The 12,792-nt window shown below is 38.5% G+C and overlaps 1 protein-coding gene and 1 non-coding gene across 3 annotated transcripts; both read left to right on the top strand.

The window, feature by feature from the left end:
- Positions 1-476: 476 nt before the first annotated feature.
- Positions 477-9,559, top strand: LOC133417976 (alpha-N-acetylgalactosaminide alpha-2,6-sialyltransferase 1-like). Of its 2 annotated transcripts, none has more exons than XM_061706264.1 (9): positions 477-602; positions 2,133-2,406; positions 2,473-2,635; positions 3,759-3,921; positions 5,918-6,056; positions 6,129-6,232; positions 7,168-7,251; positions 7,372-7,471; positions 7,553-9,559. In XM_061706264.1, the coding sequence occupies exons 1-9, from the start codon at positions 502-504 to the stop codon at positions 7,748-7,750; spliced, it is 1,326 nt and encodes a 441-aa protein (XP_061562248.1). In that variant the 5' UTR covers positions 477-501; the 3' UTR covers positions 7,751-9,559. The 2 variants fall into 2 exon arrangements, with proteins under 2 accessions (XP_061562248.1, XP_061562249.1); XM_061706265.1 differs by having other exon boundaries at positions 545-602; positions 2,225-2,406.
- A 946-nt stretch (positions 9,560-10,505) lies between these two features.
- LOC133395314 (U5 spliceosomal RNA) lies at positions 10,506-10,618 on the top strand. Its single transcript, XR_009767226.1, has one exon. It is a non-coding gene; the product is annotated as a U5 spliceosomal RNA (small nuclear RNA).
- Positions 10,619-12,792: the final 2,174 nt, after the last annotated feature.

Below are 12,792 nucleotides of genomic sequence, written 5' to 3' on the forward strand. Positions count from 1 at the left end.
TCTGCCCTTCAACTGATTGCAATTCTTCAGGGTCGGCTGCTGCCTCGAATGTCTCCTGAAGTGCACTTAGCAATGGTCTTATTTAGAGAGGCTGATATCCAGTTCCACCATAGAAACCAATGCATTAAAGAGAAGGTTACTTTTTAGTGGCGGCCCGCTGTTGTGACCGCTATGCGCCAGAGGGTTAATCGTTTTTGAGGACGCTGCTTAAGAATCATGTCAACTTGCATCTAATGCTGATGATAAAACTCGTCCGGAACCTCATATAAACCTCCTCTGTTGTTGATTCAGTGAAGCTCGGGAACACACAAGTGGTGATTGGCCTTTGTGTGTGGTGATAAGGCCCAGTGTGTGTGTGTGTGTGTGTGTGTGTGTGTGTGTGGGCTTGTGCGAGTGCAGAGCAGAAACCCTGCCCATTGTGTAATTGCCACAAGGTGCCACATCCCTCCCACCCCCAGCAGAGCAGCGATCCTTCCAGCCGGGCAAGTCCAAGGTGCCGCCATGGCCTTCCACACATCTAGGATTTTTACTTGGCTGCTTGTCATCTCCATCGGAATTGTCTTTTTTGCTCTATATCAAGAAAATGTAACAGTAAACATCAAGTAAGTGTATTTATTTATTTTTAGTTGTAAAACTTTTGGGAGAGTTGTGCTGTATATGGACGGTGGGAACTATTGTCAAAATGCAGTTCTGTTACTATTTTAATTGGGTCTGAAAGCAGTACTGGTCGATAGGTCTAGAACTCTTTCTCCTAAATTCTTGGAACCTTTTAGTTCCAACAACTACACATACCAAAAGTGCAAAGTTCCTGTAACTTTAAGTGGGGGTTTGAAAGAGCTAAAGAAATTGAAAGATAAATAATTAAATTAGAGCTGAAGTTGAATAAGGGATTAAAGCAAAAGAAACCTGATTAAAATATTGATGTATGATGATTTTTATATGTCGATATGAGATTTGATAGATTTTGTGCATGTGCATTTTTGTGGGAGTATTTGGAACTTCTAAAGAACTTCAGGTAAATAAAAATCAATACATTTGTTGCTAATCTTTGACATATGTAATATTCTAATAACCAACAAAGTTGAATCAATCTCCTATTTATTTTTTGCAAAATGTTAAAAAAAATTTTGTTTTTCTTTTGACTAAAAGCTTAAATACAGTAGCGCCTTGGGATACAAGTGACGCGACTTATGAGTTTTTCAAGATATAAGCTGCAGTTCTGACGTTGTTTTGCTTCGTGTTGTGAGCAAAAAATTTGATTTGAGATACAAGCACTGTGTGGTGGCATTGAACTCACTTCACAACAAGAAGCAGTTTGGCATATAGTGAACAAAGTCTTCTTCCATCTGTTTATTGCCACTCCCACTCGAAGATTATTGTCAAACTAAGCATAAAACAAAGAGAATTACACATGTATTTAAAACAACTACTTAGTTTTGCCTTACAAGAGTTCATTTAGCCTAATGTTAACAATCAATGCAAAACGCCATTGACGGGCAAATTGCATCGGTGTCGGGGTGTTATAAACCATGGAATGATGGATAGTTAAACAAACTTGTGCAGCAACACTTGTAGAAAGACAAACCTCAAAGGCACTTTATCTTTTGCAATAAATGAGTAATATTGCTGCACCTTACTGAGTCATTTGTGAAACTCTTCTTAGTGTGTGTCTCTGCCTGTATTATACTGCCCAAGGTGGCTGAGGCACGCACACCAAAAGGAGCAGATCAATGTCCATTGAATTGAAGCAAAAAATATTGCAAAACTGTTTAATTTCTTTACATTCTATGTCATTACTGTATTTTTTTATATACACAGTACAATATTATGACATTTTTGTAGGTTTTGTTTGGGGCGGAGCTGGAATGGATTGATGGCATTTATATTTGTTTCAAAGGAGAAAGATGATATAATGTGGCATTTAAAGGGTTAGAATGCTGAAAATAATATTTGATCATTTTGATCAGAGTCAAAGGTAATTATGGAATTAAAGCAACCAACTGAAAAAAAAATATTGATGTAACATAATTTTGTACATTAAGTGTAAATACAGGGATGGCACAAATGTTAAAAAGTATTCTAGCCCTCTTTGAGGAGTCAGCTCCTTGCTCTCGCTTTCTCCTCCAATTCAGCTGGACCGCTTTCTCTGGGAACTCTGAGACTATCGTCTCAAAATGGGATAATGAGGAAAAGGCCACCAGACCCATTGTCTTAAATGCTACAGCACCCGCCAAGTGGGTAACATCAATGGCCGTCACAGAGTTTGAACGCAAGAGAGAAAACGTGTCCACGCGTGGCGTCGTCTCCGAGACCCCCATGCCCATCCTCCTGAAAACAAACTTCTCCAAACTTCCCGTCTGGGACTTTGACGATGTCTATAACCAGGATGCTGCACCAGCAAACACAGTAAGTATGCGCCATGGCAGGAAAGAAAAGGAACGCTTGAATTGAATTAATTTCTTTCCCCTATAGAGTTGCCAGCAATCCCTGAGGAATTCCAAGGACAAGAGCTTCATGCAGGCTTTCCTTCCCAATATACGTTTGTTCCTCCATAAGGACAACATCAACATGAGCGAGTGGAACCGACTCTCCCATTTCAACAATCCTTTTGGCTTCATGGGATTCTCTTACAATGGTATGCGAATGCATCATCAGGCGTCCTTCAAAGACAAACTCCTTGAGATTTTGTCCAACGGAAGTATTAAGAAGTCTGCTATTTTGCTTTGAAGTGGCAATTTTAGGCTTCTTTTTGCCATTTCCAGGTCCCCTGGAATTTGAGGAAGATCCAGCCCCCATAGCAACAGGAGATTTGCAGGTCATGTCTATTATTGGCAGACGCACAAAAAAGCCTACAAGCCATGCTTGAAAAGACACAGAAAGTCTGCAATCTTGGATCAAAGCAGCCATTGTAGGGTCATTTTTTCCATTTCCAGGCCCCCAAAATTTGCTCTAAAATTTAAGTCCCCAAGGCCATTTTCTTATAGCCACATGACATTTGGAAGACATATTTATCATGAGTAAACCTACAAAAAAATGTCCCAAGAAGCCATACCTGAAAATACACAGGAAGTTTGCTATTTTGGATCAAAGCAGCCATTTTAAGATCATTTTGGTCATTTTGAGGACCCCATATATATATATATATATATATATATATAGTATAGATAGTGCTGTATTTTGAAAGTGGTGCTTTTTATGTGCATGTTTATTACTGTATGTATTTTATGTGCCTTTATGTTTCAAGTAACTTACTAGCAACGGTGTTGTTAGTAATTACTGTAAAAAGCCTCTGCGATGTCATGAGTACACTGTTGGACATTCCTGTAAATTCTACAGTTATTTACCACATACATTACAATAAAATACGTTTACAGCGATTTTACAGTAATTAACTACCGTTTCCAGTGAATCTTACGATTTTGGTTGATGTCACACAGAGACTTGCTGTATTTTGCATGCGGCAGAATTTTGAAGCCGTGTGGTCATCAGTACCACAGTGATTAGAAACATGGTTTGAAACTGTTGTCAATAAGTCCTGTAATCAGGTTTACAGAAATTTACTGGAAACAGTGGTGGCAGTAAGTTACTATTAAAACCTCTATGAAATGTCTAACAGTAGACCTACAAGAGTCTCAAGAAGCCATGCCTTTAGGAATTTAAATTTGTGTCATAGTGTGGGTGGAGCATGGGAAATGTAACCATTCACAACGAAACATGAAACATTCATAAAAATTAGTCCTTTTTTTTTTTTTTTTTAGATGTAATGTCCTCAGTCAAGTTGATTCCAGAGCCAAAGGAGCCTCTCCTGTCTCCAAAGCCAGGCGGTGATGGTTGCATTCGTTGCGCTGTTGTGGGTACTGCCGGCATCCTGAACGGCTCCAAAATGGGGAAAGAAATCGACGCCCACGATTACGTGTTTAGGTAATATATTCTTTTGTTCATTTTTCAAGCCTTTTGGTCCACATTTAGTCCTGTTACTCCTTTTTAAATCAATCCCAGCGCTTTTGTGATACACTCTAACTGTGGGATGTCCACCCCAAAATCCTTAATATTCTTCGACTGTGCTTTATGACCTAGCTGTGTTTATAATAAATATATACGATATACTGTATATAAAAACATAATATATTTCCCTAGCATAAATTTACCTCCACTGATGGATTGGTTTTGGCGTATTAAATAAATTAAAGGTGAAGAATGTCAAAGTTGCACTTACATCTTTTGATTGTTTTGTATGTAGCCCTTTGAACACCCCTGCGCTAAGGCAATATTTTAAATTGGTGGACTGCACATGCTACTTGAAGGCAAACTGAGTTTGCAGTGAACCCCAGTATAAGGCTAGATAGAATTATGAGTTGTCATGCAATATTATTTCTGTCTATTCTTTTTCGAGTCACAACGTCAGCAGCATTCTTTGTGCTTGAAATTTAGTAAGCTTCAGGATGTTTTAAATAAATATTGCTCAAGGCGTGCACACACAATACCTCACAAAGGCAACATAGAGCCTACGGCAATTTATATACGCAAACCAGTTTGTCCACGTGTCGTCCAACACAAAGAGCTTCCGTGTGGCTTAATCCTGCAGCACACCGTGGTGATGCGATCTATTTTTGAAGTGACGTTCACCCAAAATGTGAATAATATAGCGTTGCTTATTAAATGGGGTTGGATATGTGTTCTATCCACCTTACATTGCTCCGTCCAATGATTGACAATGACCTTGTCGGGTTTCTGAAGTCAGAGACACGAGCATGAGAGAAAGTCATGGTTCATACTGACCAACGTCTGCATGAAGAATGGGAGTCCCTGCCTTGACCAATCGCTGATGCTGTGTCTAATGATTGACACGTGGACATGTAGACTGACTGAATGGCCAGGTGTCCCAATACTTTAGTCCATGTGGTGCGTGTGGATGGAGGTGACCTCCAGGGCGTGACAGTGTTTTTCGTGCGAGTATGCGTCTCACTTCATGGGAGACAAAAAACAGCACAGACTGTACAAAGGCGACACACACGAGTACCGTATCAGTGAATAGGAATTTGTGTTTGTTTTACAATGACAAGTTGACAATAGAAGCAGACAAAAATGTTCTGCCCACCAGACTGGAGAAGTGACATTTTTTTTGGGCCAGGTGTGTCACAAAGATGCAACAAGAAGGGACCACAAAAAGGTCACAAGAAGCTTTGCCTAAAGACTCAGGAAGTCTTCCATTTTGTTTTGAAGCAGGTCAATTTGACCATTTTTTAGCACCCATAATTTTGGGAAATTCCTGAATTGGTAGGTATGTCCATCATGAGTAGACCCACAAAAATGTCTCAATAACCATGCTCGAAAAGACACAGCAAGTCTGATATTTTGTATTAAAATTGCCATTTTAGGGTCAGTTTGGCCATTTTCAGGACCCCAGATTATTTGGGAAATTCAGATCACATGGGCAGTTTTACTTCACAGCATGATATTTGCTAGGAGTGTCTATCATGGGCAGACCCCCAATTTTTTTGCCTGAAAAGATGGAAAATCTCCTGGAGTGGCCTATCTCATTTAGCGACGTGAAATTTGCTGTATTTCTATCACGATTAGACACACATAAAAAGTCACAGAAGCCCCTGCCTCAAAAGATTCAGGAAGTCAACCATTTTGCTATGACGCTGCCATTTTGGGATCTTTTTTTTTTTCCATTTCTAAGCATCCCTCCTGAACTTGTCCCATAGCTTTTGTCCAACGGCTACCGAATTTTAACCGCATATACTAGACGGATCGGTGACGCTAATTATACAACCGGTTAACTTTTCGTTGTGTGTGGGTGCAACGAGGCCGCGAAATTTGACGACTCTATAAAAAGAAAAAAAACACCAATCACTCCACAAGGTAAAAGCAGTTATGATTTGGAAGCTTTTTGGGTGCGTTTGTGTGTCAGGATGAACGGCGCGGTCACCAAGGGTTACGAGGAGGACGTCGGGAACAAAACGTCTGTCTACGTCCACACGGCGCACTCCATCACCACGTCTTTGTATCTGTTCAAGAAATACGGCTACAAATGGGCCCCCCACGACGAGGTAAGCCTACCGTCAACTGCATTCATTTATTATATCTGTCAATCAATCACTCATGCAGCTCATTTCGTGCAGGGCATCAAGTATGTGATGATTCCAGAGGGCATGAGGGACTTCCAGTGGCTCGGAGGACTCCTCAGAGGGGAAAGGGTGCCGCTTGGCCAGTACCAAAACAAACGGTGATGAATATCCTGGCCTGAATATGCTTCATACATATTTATTTCTTTTGAAACGCAGAAAAGTACAGCGGAATTGTTGACTGTATGTTAGTGATAGCTAATTCCACAAATGTCCTTACTGTTACCATAAGCAAGGCTAGTATCGCGCAGATATCAATATTGATACCTCAGGGAAGATTTAACATATACCTCCTATTTAAAATGTATCATCTTTAGGATTATAGCTTGTAAGTATCATCCAAACAATCACTTGTTTACAAAATATTTTGAAAATGGTATCGGAGTATTGATATTTCAGCATTGATCCATCCAACAGTTATCTATGTGTCTTACTTTCACTGTAAAAATGAATTAGTTGGTTTTTTTTGGTCATTTCTTAGCCCTTTTAGGGCTTAGTAAGTACAACTATAACATAATGAAATATTGGCAAACAGATTGACATTGTCGTTAAATGCAATTGTAATTAGGGACCGTAATTGTATGATTCAGGTCGTATTGTTGTTTTATTGTTGTTCAGTGCCTCAAAGGGTCCTTTGTCAGTGAAGTCAGAAAAGTACACATTATGCACCGCAATAGGGTTAAAAGTAGAATTTCCAAGTAGTGTTTTCATTGACTAACTGATGAGGGACTTTTCTTTACTTCTTCAGAATTGATGTATTGATGAATTTTGTTATTTTATTTTACTATTCATATTTTATTTTATTTGTAAATATGCCAGGTGTTATTATTTTATTTATTCTTTTGTTAATTGTTAAATATTATGATTTCTCTCTGCTGATTGGCTGTACGAAGTCATGCAGTTCTACATGCTCACTGAGACACACTTTGGGTACCAAATTTGGTTCGTTGACCAATAAAGAGAAGAGTAGAATAACTGTTGCATTTGATTTCTTTTCTTTTTCTCACTTTTTTTCTTTTTCTTCCTTCACATTCAGGCCCCGGACGTATTACATGGGGCAGTACAACGAGAGCCGCTTTTACGTCCTGCACCAGGACTTTCTGCGATATGTGCGAAACAGGTCGACCTTCACTTATTATTTACCATCTTCCTCCCTGTGCAAAAACAAAAACAAAAACACTCAGCCACACGACACTCGGCACATTTCAAATGGCTCAAGCATGTTTTTGTCACTCTTCAGGTTCTTGAAGTCTCCCCACCTGAACGCACGTTACTGGGCAATAGTCCGACCAACCAATGGTGCTTTTACACTCTTCCTGGCTCTTCACACATGTGATACAGTGAGTTTTTTTTTTTTTTTTTTTACACAATGTAATGACATAAAAATATTTTCCGCATCCAAAATGTTCTGTTCTACGCAGGTTGACGCGTACGGCTTCATGACAAGAGACTACGCTAAGTACTCCAACTACTACTTCCAGAAGCATGACAAGAGCCACGTGGTTTTCTATGCCAATCATGACTACACTCTGGAAATGAAAACCTGGGAGAAACTGCACAATGACGAAATCATGCGTCTGTATCAAAGAAGTGAAAAGAAACCCCCTCCGAAAACATAACTGGGAAGAATGTCCGATCGGTTTAACGTTTTCTTTTTTGTAGCAATATGTTACATCCGCAGCTGTAGCATCACTCCTAAATACATTTGAAGGACTCTTTTCAGCACTATTTATGTACAGTATATTTTAAGTGACAAAATAAGGCTATGTTTTCAGTAATTATGGCAGTGGTGAGCAGTATGCGCCAGCAAAGCCTCTTTTCTGGCATAAACACGATCAAAAATCAATGATCAATCCCAATGAAATGGTGTAAATGTTTTCCTAACTAACTGTCTGTCTTGGGATGTTTGATACCACTTTTTTTTCATACCGATGCCAGTATGAGTATAAACGTCTTTAACCAATCAGATTGCACATTCGTCTTCACGGGGCTGGCCGTTGATGACATGTAGCGATCTGCACACATTGACACATTTATTTATCAGCATCTTTCGTGAATATCCTCACTGTCGCGCGGAAACCTTGTACATCCAAATATGGTTAATTCCTAAATGTTTCACAAATGAATACGACTGGTCTGTCCCCATGTCTTCTATTGTTTTTACGCATGATTAACCAATTTGAAGTGTTGTAAATATGTTGATTTTATTAACGCTCTTCTATGCTCAACAGTCTGAGAAGTGTTGTAAATTTCCACCGCTTCCCTCACTCTTCAGGAGCCTTGCGACGTGTCACCTCAAGATTGCAACTCTGGGTGTTTTTTTTAGACAATCAGAAGTGAAAATGCTTAGGTTAGATACACTTGAGCAAACCTGTTTTGTTACAAATTGATGGCTGCGCCTGCAATGCTTCAGTGCACAAAGAAGTGGTCAGCCATGAAGTATTTTACCAAATTTTTTTTAATTGCTATGTTATCAGATACATGTTTATTGTCAACAGTCCATATGATGTGCGTGGCACAGTTGCTTTTGTTTTTGTATAGTATTGCTGTAGTATACTTCCCTTAATGGCTTTTCCGTTACACATGATGCTTGTGTTATTGTGGTTGGGGTCAATGGACGGGGAAACATTATTGCGGTAGGTCATCGTGTTGATGCTAGGGTGGCAAAACCGGCTCACCCGATTGCACACGATGCTGAAGTGAAGAATTCTGAGCTGGGCTGCGGCATTGTCTCTCCGACACGCGTTAGTACACAACAATAAGGAGGAATTAGCAAAAGTAGGTCAAATAAGTCATGCAATGTCTTGAATTTCAGTCGCGATTCAGAGGTAGTTGGAATAAAGAGGATTTGTTTGAGGGAAATGAATATTATGTACATGATGCAGGGCCGGGCTATTGATGGATTTCATTGATTTAATAATGTTTATTGGAGATGACCATTTTTTTTCCCCCATCAGCTTCCGTTCCGTTCACTAACAACATGGCAGCGAAGAGGAGCGAGTTTATAAAACCACAGTCGGCGTTGCCAACTTGCTGACTTTTCCGACCCTCGGAGCGACTACTTTTCAGAAACTACAAACTACTTTAATTCCCGCTAAGAAACAGACAACGTGAGTGGATTGCTTTTCACATTGTTTTCAGCATACGACAAGAAAGGAGCTTGGTGGCAGGCAATCATGAAGTCAGTCATGCGCAACATTTCCAAAGGCATTTATACATTGCAAAAAGCAGGGTTTTAAACACGTTGGAAACTTTTGACCCAAATATGTGCTGCCAAGCACGTAAACATTTTGTCGACGTTGCTTGCCTCATCTGGACAATCCTACTACATGAGAAAAGAGGATGAGAGAGCTGGAGTGGGTCCGGCGGTACTCCGGAGATATGGACCAGCTCAGTTTAAAGGCTCATTTTACTATCTTAAATGTTTATTAATGATCGTGTTTTCGTACATGTTTTGAATAAAGGAACATTATTTTTTCAAGAGGAAGCACTTATGTTCACATTATCTGTCAAGAAAAAATATATTTCTGTATACGTTAATGCAGGTTAATGCTGGGAAAAACTTGCTTGAAAAATAGTGTTTCAAAGCTTGTTTGGTATCAGGGGGAAAAAAGCAGGTCACCACAGAAAGGGGAAAAACTTTTCGTTACAAGTGACTAATTAGTGCCGTTCGTGGGTCTTTTAAGGTTCCAAATGTATATTAGTTATTCCACATCGGTCTCACGTATAGTCGTTGTTTCCATAAACACTACAATTCTGAGGATTTTCTGACCTCCTCAGTCCTACCAGAGCTAAGCCAAATGGCTGCTCTGAAATATTTGATTATTCCCTGTCTTCGAGAAATTATTTGGTCATACGTTTTTTTTTTTTAATTCAGTCATTCCCAAGAATTCAGTGCATCACACATTATGTGGTAGCTTCAGCTGCATGTGATTATACAAATGGCCAGCAGATGGTTTCGTGTGCACATGAAGCTTCGAGAAACAGAAATTCTCCCATCTCGATGTAAAAACCACCCAGCCAAGAGGGAGTGGCTGCCCTATGCTAGAGATACGCTGTTGTCTGAGCTAAACCCTGAGATAAGAACTAGCAGCATGCATGTCGGCCGCGAACCCAGGAATCCCTTTTTGTCCAACCAGCATGCTTTGCGCTGTAAAAATCTTATTTTAAGCATTTCTAAGGATTTATGACTCATTTATTTCAATTGTAGCACATTTAACGTGTATAAAAGTCGGTTATAACGGGTATTTTTGCGACTAAAATGTTTTGCGTGAGTAATCTGATTTATTTTTATTTTATTTTTTTTAACTCGCACCGTTAATTAACATCGTAGCGCCCACAATGGGACCACCGCGCTGATAGCAGAAAACGAGTGCACTCTTGTTTCTGCTCAAACAGCATAAATCTTTCGCCTTTTACTAAAGATTTCCGTGGGGAGAGACAAATAGAGTTTCTATGAATTTTTTGATATCTTGCGAGAGCGAGCATTCTTTTTTTGGTGAATGTAAACGAAATAGCTTGCGCAATGACCATTTAGTCAAGTTGCTCTACGTGTGACAGTCTTTGAATTTTGTAAATGTGTATTAAAAATTTGTTTTCATTAAAACAATTAACTATAATTAAATTAATGTCAATTAACATAATACAGAATGAGAAAGAATGTCACCAAAATAAAACAAAAAAAATGACATACACCTTTTATTTTATTATAACTGGTAAATTAATATGACTAATATTAAATAATATAATTTAAAAATAAGAATGAATTAAATTTGTGCGTAAAATAGACCATTTTACAAATATAGGTAACGTTTTCTTTACTTAAATGATTGGTTGATTAATTTTAATTACGTTATGAACTAATCCAAAAATAGAATTAACTATATTACCAAAATTAACTAATTTACATATATTGCATACACGTTTTGAAATATATTTTATTGAATAATTGATTACTTCTAATTAGATTTTTTTATATTTTACTTTTTTGATATCGAAAAAAAATGCCGTTATTTATATATATATATATATATATATATATATATATATATATATATATTTCTTTTCTTTTTTTTTTACCGCATCTTTGAATGAGCTGGCCCATTCGTTTTTCAAAAATTTAAATGTGGCCCTTGAGCTAAAAGCTTCTTTTTTGTTTTTGTTTTCGGTAAACAAAGTTGTTCACCTTCACCGTCAAAAGGTTTTTTGTCGCACCCTGCAGGCTAAATGCAGTACGGCCCACGAAACTGCAACCATACATTTCAGTTCACTGTACAACGCTCATTCGCCACTGTGAGTCGTTCAAAAGCTGACGAAGTGCAGGAATTATGAACGTGACCCCAAGTTAATTGAAGAGTTTAAATAAACAGAGTTAAATTTACTTTGTTGGTGGTTTCTTGGCTAAATAATGTCAGTAACTTTTGTCACAGGTATTGTGGTACTTTTGAAAAAAAAGGTACTTTTGTCACAGGTATTGTGCATCATTAACTGACAAAATATATATATATTTATTATATATATATTTTATATATATATATATATATATATATATATATATATATATATATATTTTTTTTTTTTGGTACTCTTTTAGTTTCACTTACATCAAGGAGTTGAATTAATAGTTCTAATTTTACAATTTTTTAAAATGTGTTTAAGTGTCTTGACTTTTACTCAGGTACAGAGACAGTACTTTCGCCACCTCTTCACCACACAAACAGTGGTTGGGAATTATTGCTCTAAGGTGCTCATTTGATTAAAAAAAAAAAAGTTTCTAGACGACTTCTTGCACGTTTACAGAGGTTCTTTGTTTGAGACACTACTCGGAACTTTCCCATATGTAAACAGCAAAACAAAGGCGTTCAATGGCTGACAATACACATAATGAGGCCTCTGATAAGAAGCTGTGAAACACAATCAGGCAAGTTAGTTTCCTGCAGCATGCGCGCACACACACACACACACACGTCTGTTGCGTGGTGCATCACGTGATGACCTTAAAGTCCATCCGGACGTAGGTGGAAGCTGGGGAGGAAGGAAGGAAGGCGGGGGTAGCTGCATCGGTCTGGAGAGAACCGCAGTCGCATGCACAGCTGCCCGACTTCAAAATGAAGCCAAATCACGCGTGAAGTCAGAAAATCACACGAGGCTTCTGTTTAGGGCGCAGCAAAAGGACTTAGTGTGCTTTGAGTTAGTGTGACGATAACCATAGAACCTCTGCTAATGCTAACTGATGCTAATGTAACTAGCATGTACTTTATTTTAGCTTTATTATATAGCGTTATAACTTATTTTTACATTTGTATGACAGCAATTAACGTTAAAATGTTACTTAAAACAGGAGGTGGATGGACTTGTTATTTCATTGAATATATGCTAACTTGAATAGCATGCATTATGGCTAATGGATAGCACGCTAATGACCAGAGAAGCTTTGGGCATTTTTACTTTGTCAGGTTTCTTCAAAGTATTTATTTTATTTTTATTTTTCAGTAGTTAACGTTTATCCACTAGTATAACAGTAAGTGGAAGGACTTTTTACTGCACTGATGTAAATAGCACGTAGGTGATAGCATCAGGGCTAACGATTAGCATGGTTTAAAAGGCCGACAACCCAGCGACCATTATAATGGTCTGCGTGGCCACATACTGATTTTCCTCG

Source organism: Phycodurus eques, chromosome 19, assembly GCF_024500275.1.
Source record: "Phycodurus eques isolate BA_2022a chromosome 19, UOR_Pequ_1.1, whole genome shotgun sequence".
Classification (NCBI taxonomy): domain Eukaryota; kingdom Metazoa; phylum Chordata; class Actinopteri; order Syngnathiformes; family Syngnathidae; genus Phycodurus; species Phycodurus eques.